The sequence below is a fragment of the Perognathus longimembris genome, chromosome 13, assembly GCF_023159225.1.
Source record: "Perognathus longimembris pacificus isolate PPM17 chromosome 13, ASM2315922v1, whole genome shotgun sequence".
NCBI classification, from domain to species: Eukaryota; Metazoa; Chordata; class Mammalia; order Rodentia; family Heteromyidae; genus Perognathus; species Perognathus longimembris.
Window position 1 is genome coordinate 50,708,834 of NC_063173.1, and position 12,595 is coordinate 50,721,428.

At 36.6% G+C, this 12,595-nt stretch overlaps 2 protein-coding genes across 2 annotated transcripts; both read right to left on the reverse strand.

Moving 5' to 3' along the window:
- Positions 1-4,516: 4,516 nt before the first annotated feature.
- On the reverse strand, positions 4,517-5,452 carry LOC125361687 (olfactory receptor 5L1-like). Its single transcript, XM_048360266.1, has one exon. The coding sequence runs from the start codon at positions 5,450-5,452 to the stop codon at positions 4,517-4,519; it is 936 nt and encodes a 311-aa protein (XP_048216223.1).
- Positions 5,453-11,438: 5,986 nt separating this feature from the next.
- LOC125362165 (olfactory receptor 5W2-like) lies at positions 11,439-12,371 on the reverse strand. The gene has a single exon (XM_048360851.1). It carries the CDS (start codon positions 12,369-12,371, stop codon positions 11,439-11,441), a length of 933 nt encoding a protein of 310 aa, XP_048216808.1.
- Positions 12,372-12,595: the final 224 nt, after the last annotated feature.

The window sequence follows — 12,595 nt, forward strand, 5'->3', positions numbered from 1 at the left end:
AGAAGGCGATAAGCCTTGGATCTGATTTGATGAGATACTTTCATCTACATGGAAATTAACATTTACTCATTGCAAACAATTAGAAATGAGTGCAAGTACTATAGTAGCTTCTGTGGGTGTGTTTAATACTGTCTAGTTGTTAGTCAATCTATCAATAACACAACTTTAAGGAGAATTTTCTACACGTCCATTTTAGGAAGTATGAAGATTTTCTTTACAGTTGGGAGGTTATGAAGACACTGAAAATTTGGAAAGGTTAAGAATGAAAAAGGATGGGGCTGGGGATATAGCCTAGTGGCAAGAGTGCCTGCCTCGGATACACGAGGCCCTAGGTTCGATTCCCCAGCACCACATATACAGAAAACGGCCAGAAGCGGCGCTGTGGCTCAAGTGGCAGAGTGCTAGCCTTGAGCGGGAAGAAGCCAGGGACAGTGCTCAGGCCCTGAGTCCAAGGCCCAGGACTGGCCAAAAAAAAAAAAAAAAAAGAATGAAAAAGGAGAATTAAAATTTAAAGATGCTTTTTAGTATTGTATGTGACAACAATAGAAAAATAGGTAAGAAGGGCAACCATTGCTTATTGTGTATCTCTATGTAGGGTAGACAATCGCCATGATTTTTGAAATTATATTTTGGAAGTGACTAATTTAAACAAGCAAACCATTTAAACAATCAACCCCAGAAGTAATGCATACACCCATGTGAAAACAAGAATGTGTATGTGCAATGTGAATGCACACATATGTATATATGATATTTCATCAACTCAATTCTCAGCCTAAAATATAAATACTTCACATTAAAAAAAGAGCTAAGTGCAGACTTTCCAAGACTTCTCAAAGTGATGATTGAGGAAAATTTATCTAATAGAAAATCCTGTCTAGGAATGACCTTACAGCAAAGGCCTATGGAAGTGGAGTAGGTGTTTTGTGCTTTCCTTAGCAGATTGCAGAAGTAAATATGTGACTCCATTAATGTTAGAATGAAAGTACAGTGAAGATATTCTCAGGAAAAAAAGATAGCTTAGTATTTCCTCAATATGCTGAAATACATATAAAGATGTACAAAGAAATTAAATTATCCCCTAGATGAGAAAAAGAGAAAGAGAAAGAAAAGCAAAAAGTAAAATAAATCTCTTTGAAATTTTTGTTCCCAATTTTTTCTTTATTGTCAAAGTTGCAGTTTAATATGTAAGGCAATGAGTACATTTCTTATCCAACTTGTTACCTCCTCTCTCATTCACCCCTCCCCCTCCCCCCTTTCTCTCTTCCCTCCATGAGTTGTACACCAAATGGTTTTGTAAGTATTGCTTTTGGAATGGTTTGTCTTTTTATCCTTTGTCTCTAGATTATGGTATTCCCTTTCCCTTTTCTTGTTCCTAATTTTCTAAGCTAAAAGGAGGAACAGAGTCTAGAAAACTCAAATAAAATCTCAACTTATTGATCAGAATTAGATCACATGCCTTGACTCTATAATAAGGTGCAGAACTACGATAACAGTGAATATAAGAAATTGTTTCGGCAGTAATTAAAGATGTCATGAAGAATTTTTTATGTACAAGAGAGAGAGACAGACAGACAGACAGACAGAGGTAGACAGAGAGAGAAAGACAGAGAAACAGAGACAGAAAGAAAGACAGAGACAGAGACAGAAATACACAGAAAGAGAGAGGGGTGACAAGAGTGAAAATTAATCATTTTAGTGTATTTTTTATGCAGATATACATGCCAGTGTTTGGAATAAGAGAGAAATTGTTCTAATTTCTCAATTGTTTCCCAGTAAAAGACAAATTAATTCTTAATAGCAAATATACTAGATAAAAGTTCTCACAAACATTTCTTAATTATTGGACTGATGACTTAGTTATATTTTGATATAATTTTTTCCTACAAAAATTAATTTCTTTGCTTTTTAGGTGGTTCTAGTGAACAAACCTGAGGTGTAGACTTTTCTTCCTGGAACTGAAGATGTTAGTTCTGTGCCCCACACATTTAAGAGACTTTATAATGTTAATGACACCCTTGGGGAATCAATCCCTTATGTAAAATGATTACTAATCTCTAGCAGCACATGAATAAACTAAAAATTGAACTAAAAAACATGTTAGGGAAAAATCAACAATAACCTCTCCAAAATATGATTCAAGTGATTTTCCCTTTTGATATGTTATTGAATGCTTTCCTTTTGAATTAGTGCTGATCATTAGAATTCAAAGGACATGGAAGGAAAAAGTAGGTTGCATAGTTTCCCTCATATGTAAGAACTAGAATATGTCTATGATATTCTTAACAGGGGATCTCAACAATCCAACTGCTTAATGCATAGGACCATATGTAATGAAGTGTACTAACATGAACTCCAAGATATGGAAACAAGAGGTTCTTATTAGGCACTATACATAGTTTTTTTAATTTAATTTAATTTTAGGCTATTTATCTTTCATCTCTCTCAATTTTTTCTGTACCTTGTGACTTGTGCATAAGATTTTTCGACCAGGGAAAGGGAAAGGGAATCAAAAAATTTCAGGTCAAAGGATGAACGAATACAACAATGATACTCACCTAACAATAGGTTGGGTATCAACCTCACAACTTGAGGGGGAGGGAAGTAGGGAGCCTTAAGCAGGAGAAAATAAAGGACAGGGTAATGTTGTCTAAAAACAAATGTAATCATTACCTTACTTACATAATTATAACCCTCCTTTCATCATCTTTTCAAGAAAGACATTTTTTTTTAATTAAAATAAAAGAAATCCACTTGGTGGTGGTAGCAGCCATTTCCTCTGCTACAGGTGAACGTGTTAGTTAGCATGGACACAGAAGAATAGAAAAGAAAAATGAGAGAAGAGTCAAATCAGAAATGCTTCTATCTACCATAATCTTTTCTAAAATTTCATTTATAGAAAACATTAAGGCATCTAAAAGAGCAAGTTATCATCAAGAGATTGTTGTAAGATTCTTATCTATGTTTTCATTTGTGAAATTCTTTTCTTTTCCTTTTTTTTTTTTTTTTTTTTGGCCAGTCCTGGGGCTTGAACTCAGGGTGTGAGCACTGTCCCTGGCTTCTTTTTGCTCAGGGCTAGCACTTGGCCAACTTGAGCCACGGTGCCACTTCTGGCCTTTTTATTTTTTTCTATATATGTGGTGCTGAGGAATCGGACCTAAGGCTCCATGTATATGGGGCAAGCACTCTTGCCTCTAGGCCATATTCTCAGCCCTTCATTTCTGAAATTCAAAGTTTCTAAAGTACCAATGTGATAATTGCAACAATTTTCCTTATGAGAAAATTTTTATGAGATGAAACAATATCCAAGGTTCAATCAACACTGGACACTTAACCAAGAGTCAAAAGGAGAAAAGAAAGTAAACAATAAACAAGATCCAGGAAAAGGGGGAAACATCTATATTATTTATTAATTTATTTTGTGGTGCAGGTCTTGAGGCTTTAACTCAGGCCCTGAGCTTAGTGGTCTACCAATTGATCCAGACTGCTACTTCTGTCTTTTTGGTGATCAATTAGATAGAAATGTGTCATGAATTTTTCTACTCAGGTTGGCTTTGTACCATGACCCTCAGATCTCAACTTCCAGAAGAGCTCGGATTATAGGCATCAGCATGGAGCTCACAGAAATGGTGGCACAAAGGGTAAACTATTTCAGACACTATGTTGAAAATAAACTATACAACTTGTGGGAGTCAGTAGGGAAAAAGAAAAAACAAGGGGAAAATGAAGGAAGAGGTGACACTGTTCAAAAAGCAATGTACTCATTACCGGACCCACATAACTGTAACCCCTCTGCATATCATCTTTAAAATAAAAATGTCAAAGAATTGCAAAAATTAAATAACTCTTTCATAGATCTCAAAATAAAGTGAAAATTTTTAATCTTCCTTTCAAACTTGTGAAATACTTGCACCATATAAATATATCTGTCTTTTACTTTCTTCATTCATTTCTTTTTATCCAGTTCAACCTGTAACAATATTAATGAACGCTGTATGAAAGAAGATTATCATCTAGATTTTGGGGGAGAGGCTAATACTAGGCTTTGAATTCAAGGCTTTGTGGTTGTGTTGCTTAGCTTGCTTATTATGCTGGAACTCTACCAGATGAAGCACTCCTTCAGACCAGTATTTTGCTTGTAAATTTTTTTATTTTACTTTTTTTTATCTTTGAACAGTTACAAAAGGAAATTTCAACATGTCAACTTATGAATACAGTGCATCTTAGTCAATACCACTCTTTCCTAAAAGGGCCATTAAACATATATATATATATATATATACACATATATATATACATATATATATACAACGTTACATATTTAAGGGGGGAAGTTACACATTTAAGAAACAAAACCTTGAGCTATAAATTTAGAAATACATTTCATCCTAAGCTTGCCATGTGAAATGACTAGAAAAATAGAAACATTAACATATAACTACTTTGCTCCTCGTTGCTCATTCTTTTCCTCCACTCCCACATTACCTTCCTCAGAGGTCTTAGTCCTGGCTATATCCTACGCATTCATTTTAGCGCTCAGAACTTTCCTGAGAGCTTCTTTCACATCCTTATTCCTTAGGCTATAGATCAGGGGGTTCAGCATGGGGATCACCACAGTATAGAATACCGTGGCCACTTTGTCAGCATCACCAGTGTTTTCTGACGTGGGTGCACAATAAATGGACAGGATTGTCCCATGGAAGACCACGATGGCGGTGAGGTGAGAGGCACAGGTGGAAAACGCTTTGTACCTCCCCTCCGCAGAGCGCATCCTCAGGATAGTCACCAGAATGAACAGGTAGGAAGTGAGGATGACCACGAGGCTAAAGGTCTCATTGAGGGTGGCCACCACAAAGAGCACTATCTCATTAACAGTGACATCGGAGCAAGCCAGACTTAAGAGAGGGGGTAGATCACAGAAGAAGTGGTTGATCACATTGGACCTGTAGGATGCGATCTGTAGGGCAAGGCACAGGTGAATCAGAGCGCATGCGGATGCACAGAGGTAGCAGCCACAAACCAGCACCACACGGAGTTTCTGGGACATGATAACCATATAGAGCAGAGGGTTACAGATGGCCACAAAGCGGTCATAGGCCATTGCTGCCAACAGGAAGACCTCCGTGACCACGCAGGTACAAAACAAATAGAACTGTACATGGCATGCCCCAAAGGAGATGGCTTTGTCCTTGTTGAGGATGTTAGGCAGCATGTTTGGCACGATGATTGAAGAGTAACAGAAATCTACAAAGGACAAGTGACTGAGGAAAAAGTACATGGGGGTTTGAAGTGGAATGCTGATCTGGATCAAGGCAACCATGCCCAGGTTGGCCAGCACTGTGACTCCATAGATGAGAAGGAAAACCAGAGTGAGAAGGCCCCTAAAGTCAGGTGCATCTGATAATCCAAGAAGAACAAACTCTGCCACAGCAGTGCAGTTTTCCTTTCCCATTTATCCCCTTCAAATGTTTTTGGATAAATAATGCAATTATCTCTTTATTTTATTTTCTGAAATTTAATTTTGGACATCTTCCTGAAAAGGTATCAAAAGCAAGAAAATGGTTAACATTACCTGCAGAGAAATTGCAAGTGTTTCAAGTGAGATTTATCATAAAGTGTGGAATTGTGCATTAGAAAGGCTTAAATTCCTAGATTGATTCCAAGATCACACAAAAATCACTATTTACATGTGAAATTTGTATGACTTTGGTCATTCTTTTCATGATTGCAATGTTAGCATTGGGTTTATAATGGACAAGCTCCAATAGCTATTAAATTTGCTCTGTTGCTCTATGAAATACATTTAAGAAAATAGGCTGGCATTAAGTAAGGAGATGGCTGCTGAAAACTCTACAATGCCCCTGCCAGTCCTCTTCCACTACCCTCTACCTGCAACACACCAAATAACACACCACCTGTGTGAAAAGGTCACTAATGCCACAGGGAGAAATATGCTTTAGACAGCCATATAAAAGATTTTTCAAGAAGCCAAATCAATTCCTTTCTTTTGTGATTCAGAGATGGTTTATATGTTTGCCTTCTTACCTAAGCAGTCCTGGAGGCCATTCATGGCCACCAGACCCGGAAGGTTGCTGTCAGGAGAATCTCTATACAAGCTTCATGAGGTTGGATATAGGGAGTGTTGTGAAAGGGGAAATAAGAGAAAGCACTTAGGCATCTCTATTGGTTCACGCTGTTTTTCCTGTCACACTAATGGCTCTTAGGAGATTTGTGATTCTGCAGACGAAATTACTAATCATTCCAATCATCCCTTTCTACATAAGAGGTATTATCTTGACTAAAAGGTTTCAGAGTGGCATTTCTGAATGCATTCTCCAGTTAGCAAGGATAGAACACAATTTAAAAAACTCATATGATTACCTCTTTTACAAATTCTTTATCTGTATACGAATGTAGTAAATGTTAAGAATAAGAACAACAATGCATGCTTCTAGCTCTGTGGAAATCTTGTTCATAGAAGTTCTGCAAAGATAAACATTAGGGTAACATTAAACCACAAACCTGTGTATGAAACATCACGTTGTTTCTTAGCTCCTGAAGATGGTATTGTGGCAAATGTTATTGTTTTCTATGTTTGAAAGGTGACTTTGGGGACCGTGGCATTTAAGCATTTCAAAACAATCCTGATCTCTGTGGAATATCAAGAGGATATCAAGAAAACCAATCTCTCCTGGGATGCCAACAATTATTTCTACTGTAGAATTAAAACTGAGGAAAACTAAACCTTATGGTGAATATTACCATAAGCCAGTGCAATTTAAACCCGATCTCACAGTCAATTGCAGAACACTGCATTCGGTGTGTGAACACTGCTTTGAGAATATGTTTACTTTGTTACAGTGAAAAAGGAATTTATAAATTTTGTCCTATAGTCAAGAACTCCTTTCTGAAAGTCAGAATGTCTGAGTCCACACCCAAAATCAACCCTAGAAAGCATGGAATTCATTAAAATTCCTTGTTGAGAGTGACAGGCCTTCTTCACACTTACTGAGCTATAGCAGTAAGTGTGAGATACATCCTTGTGCCAAGTACTTTTCTCAGTACCACTGTAAACACAGTCCATTGTTGTGAAGCTAAACTGAGATTAGTCATTTTAAATCTCTTAACAGATGAGGTGATTGAGAAAAAGACAGGTGTCTCTTATCCATTCACATTCAGAATCTCCCATAGAAAGAAGCTATGTACGTCTTTTTCAGCTTGCAGCAAAACATGACTGGAGAACATAACTACAAAGAGTACTGAAAAGGGCCAATTTCTAATACTAGAGGGGATTACATGGGGAAAACCCAACGTGTCCATAACTTCCTTAGCTAGACAGTATACACCTGAATATAGTGCTCAAACCCAGTCTGTGTGTTTCTCATTACATCAAATACAGAAAATTTCATGAACATAAATAACAGTGACGTGCTACAAGTAATAAGTCCCCCAATTCTCAACAATTGACAAGCCATCTTCCCAAGATGGATCTATGTGAGAACTTGCTCAACTTGAGAAAATGTCAAGGAATTTTTTGTTACCTACTGTCAAAACATTCTTCCAGGGGACTGGGAATATGGCCTAGTGGCAAGAGTGCTTGCCTCATATACATGAATCCCTGGGTTCGATTCCTCAGCACCAAAAATGGTCGGAAGTGGTGCTGTGGCTCACCTGGCAGAGTGCGAGCATTGAGCAAAATGAAGCCAGGGACATTGTTCAGGCCCTGAGTCCAAGCTCCAGGTCTGGTGCTCGAGCCAGTGGCAGCGAAAGGAAACCCTGATTGAGGGGGAGAGGATTAAAGAAAAAGAAGATACAAGACAAGAGACAAAAGACAAAAGATGGGGTTTCAGAGGTCTGCAGCTCAAGACTGCAGCCCCCGTTTATTCTTAACTTCCAGCTTATATGCAGGTTAGGAACCAGGGAATAGCATAGGGATACTAAAGTTCAAGAACACAAAAAGGCTTTGAAGTCTGCAATATCTGATGGCAGTAAAGACAGGATGAGTTTGGTTAACATAAGAATGGACTCCTGTGGACATAGTAAAGCATTTCCAATTAGTGCTGTCTTTCCAAAACCCATGTCCTCCCAAGTCCTTGGGATAACAACATAGCCAGAGGTCAGGATGAACTTTGCTGCGGGCTAGGCTCCCAACAGACTGGCAAAAACAAAACAACAACAACAAAAAAAACCAACAACAAAACAAACAAACAAACAAAAAACATTCCTCCAAATTTAAAGTATTTCTGTTATCCAGTTACATCTTCTTATGTGAAATGTACGTACCGCCTTATGTATGAAACTATAACCCCTCTGTACATCACTCTGACAATATAAAGAAACAAATTTTTTAAAGATTAAGGTACAAAAATATAGGCATAAGTAATCAATTCCTGACAAAGATTCTTTTTAAAAAAAATTATTTTAATTTAATTTATTCTTTTTTATTATCACACTGAATTACAGGGAGGTTACAGTTTCATACCTTAGGCATTGGATACATTTCTTGTACTGTTTGTTACCTCATCCCTCATTTCCCCTCCCCCCTTCCCCTTTCTCTTCCCCCCCAAAAGATTCTAATAGCTTGGAAGTAAGAGGAAAGATTGTCAAATGAGACAGTATCAAATTAAAATGTTTTCTGCATTTAAAAAAAAATATATATATAGCCACTGACTAGAAAATGGGTAAAAATATTTGCCAGATATTCATCCAATTAGAAATTAACATAAATAATATAAAGAAATCCATAAATTAGCACAACACAAAAGCAAACTATACGATCAAAAATTTGCAATGGGACTGACAAGAAGCTTTTGTAAGGAAAAAGTACAAATAGCTAATAAATAGATGAAAAATGTTCAATATCCTTCGCCACATGGAAATTGCAAATAAAATCTATATTGAGCTTCCACTTAATTTCACTCAGAACAGCTATTGTTACATAACTGCACAATGACAACAAAGGTGGGTGGCTCTTGAAGATGACAAATTATAATGGGGAAGTCCTTTTTATATATGCTTTCCTTCCAGCTGAAAACTTGCTTTCTTGTGTCTAAGTTTATCTGTTTTGTTGATCACATGCAAATTTGAAACGTACATATTTTCACTTAGAACCCTTCATTGATTGCTATTAACATTCTCTTACTTTATCTTTAATAGTACACTTCATGGGTGAATAAGAGATATATCAAAATCAACTTTGCATGCTACACGTTTGATAGGCAACGTGAAAGGAAGCTACCATGTTTATACCTTCAAAGTTATAAGCAATCGCAAGAACCCTTACATTCACCTGAAGCTTTATAGTATTTCAAATAATGCTTTCTTACATCTCTCTGCTCATAAGACAGGTTAACAGAAGAATGTGGGTACATTGATTGCACACAGAAACAACAGGAAGCCTAAATCTAGGATTCCCAAAGGAGCCTTCTTTCCCACAGAATCTTTTCCATCTCTCTGCTTTATTATGCCAGCCTGTGACAGTCTCCAATAAATGCTTCTCTAGAAAGCATGGACTCTATCTCCATCCTGAAATATGTTTACACGAGCACATTTTATAGTAGAACTTGAAAATCTCAGACAGTGTGTCCGATTGATACAACTGCAGTAAAAGTGAACAATTTCAGAGCATGGTGAAATCCCTCAAATTGATGGGAACATACACATTTTCTCTAAATGTTTCTTGCAGTGTTTTGACATCATGAATTGAGACAGAGCAAGAAGATAGAGCAAGTGCTCAAAATCACCTGGATGATTGTTATATCCCTTCTGTGTAATTTAATCACATTCTATACAAATACATTCATAGCCTTCACATACACATCCATTTTGCTTGTATACTTAATCTACAAAATGTATATTCACAGTGCATGTAATCATTGGTGGTTAATCATGATGTGATGGGTAATAAAGTAACATATACATAGACATAGATTTGTTATTTTTGTGTTATTCTATTTTGTGTCTTAGTGGCAATATAAGTGCTAAGATTATAGGAATAAAATCCACTGTCCTTGTATGAGAAATGCCGAAAATATTATATTAGGAGTGATGCTTTAATAAGCAGAGAACTGTAGAGAGTGATACCATAGTCATTTTATTTATAATTCACAAAGATGGTCATTTAAACAGAGCTGAGAAAGAGGAGAAGGGAAGAGAGGCTTAATCCAATTGATGGCGTGGAAAATTTCATGGATTTAAATTTCTCTCGGGTCTCCCCTTTGTAACCATTAAAAAAACATTTTAATTAGTACAAACTCAGACTAATTTATGAGGTAAAATGTGCAGTTCGGAGTAATATAAACATTTTTCAATGATCATTTTAGAGTGACAATGATATTGTTTCTTCAAATATTTACAATTTGGGTAATGGTATTAATATGATTAAAGCACATCATAGGCATGTATGAAAATAACATAATAATGTCCATTAAATTGTAAATATGAAAAGACAGATTGGGACAAAAAATAATAGAAGTGGAGCGATATAGGAATAATAGAAATGAAGAAGAGATTGACCTATATCATGTGAATATTTGGAAATACTGAAATTGTAATAAAACAAGAAAAAGTATCTCTGTGTACCTTCTGATATAACATATAATATTACCCACTATATTTCAACCTAACTGACAGTAAAAAAAAATGAACTTTTTTCTATGAATTTTCTGTCTGTTTTCTTCTTTAACTATGAACTCATTTTAAAAAGCATTGAATAAAACACTATTTGACTAAGAACTGGAAAATACTTTAATAGATATTTCTGAAAACAAGACAAATTTTGAAAAAAAGAACATGAATAAAACATTCTACCTTACTAAGCACCAAAAATAGGAAAATCAAAACCACTTTCTCTTTATTCCTTGCCTTTGTGCATTCGAATTTGTGGGTACAGTCTTAGAATTATTTCCCCCCTTACCTTCTTTCAATTGTATGTCTGCTCATTGATTGATTAGGTGGGTCATTTCCAAGAATCTCCTTTTTTTTTTCCAGTATAGGTGCTGTATGACATGGTCTATGATTACCTTATCTTTTCACTTCATGGTATTGTCTCATCGATTTAAATTTTATAGTATCAAATATTATAGATTAAATGTAGGAACTATTTCACAATGAAATACAAAGTTCAGCAAACGTACAGTGATTTGCTAATGGCAACACTTTACTAATTTGCTGATGGTAATATTTAATAATGGTAACTCAAAATAATGGAATCACAAAGGACACCATGGCCAGCTAACAAAGCTGCCAAGGCTTATAGAGAGTGAAGATATAATGAGGTCTGGAATATTTAGAGTACTACAAACTACTTGCTGTGGGTGAGCAAAGTATGAAATATATTAAATTAAGGTATTTTAGATAACAACAATGAAATATATATCTGAAGGAAATAAAACGTTTAAATTTAGATATATATGTGCAAAGAATACATAAATATTTTCTTAAACTAACAGCTTTTTCTTCAGTCTTTTTATACCTGCTTTCACCTCCTTGTTCCTGAGGCTATAAATCAAAGGGTTTATCATGGGGATCACAAGGGCGTAAAACAGAGAGGTCATTTTGTCCTGATCTAGGGAATAAGAAGAACTCGGCCTGAAATACATGAAGAGTATGGTTCCTTGGAAAATCGCCACTGTGGTTAAGTGGGAGGCGCAGGTGGAGAAAGCTTTGAACCTGCCCTCAGCAGAGCGGATCTTTAAGACTGATAAAATGATGTAACAGTAAGAGACAAGGACTCCAGAGATGGTGCTCACTTCAATGAAACCAAAGACAATGAATATGGCTAATTCGTTGACTTGTATATCAGAGCAAGATATTAACAGGAGAGGGGGGATATCACAAAAGAAATGATTAATCTCATTGGACCCACAGAAACATAAGCGGAATGTCAGGGAAGTGTGCACCAAAGCATCTGTTATTCCCACCAGGTAAACTGCAGCCAAGAGCTGGGAGCGCAGCTTGCTGGACATGTCCACGGCATAGAGCAGGGGGTTGCTGATGGCCATGTACCGGTCAAAGGCCATCACTGCCAGCAGCATGCACTCTGCATCTGTAAAGATGTAGAAGATGAATAGCTGCAGAGCACAGCCAGCGAAGGGGATTGATTTACTCTTGCTGAGTAAGTCCAGCAGCATCTTGGGCCCAACTGCAGTGGAATAGCAGAGGTCAGAGAAGGAGAGGTGGCTGAGGAAAATGTACATGGGTGTGTGCAGCTGGGCGTCCATTCTGATTAAGGTGATCATGCCGAGATTTGCAGTGATAATGATGAGGTACACAATGAGAAATGTAGCAAACAGAACCTCTTTGGTAGCAGGGTTATTGGTAATCCCCACCAGAATGAATTCAGTTGTTGAGGAGCAATTCCCAATGTCCATTCTCCTTTATTCTTTGCTAATGCTGTCACAGAAAGATCAGGAAAGTGATAAATTAGACATATGCTTGTACATGTTCAAAAGTGTTTTTATGAGATAAATTCTATGGATAGTTTCATTCATTCTCAGAAAATAGCTTGAGCATATCACTCTTGAAGGGACATTAGTGTTAGGTTATTAAAAATGAAAACAAAATGACTGATTTATGTCAATCTGCTTTGCTTCTA

Excerpts from the sequence above, each read along its gene's own strand:
- LOC125362165 (XM_048360851.1), bottom strand. The coding sequence starts at position 12,371 with ATGGACATTGGGAATTGCTCCTCAACAACTGAATTCATTCTGGTGGGG.
- LOC125361687 (XM_048360266.1), bottom strand. The coding sequence starts at position 5,452 with ATGGGAAAGGAAAACTGCACTGCTGTGGCAGAGTTTGTTCTTCTTGGA.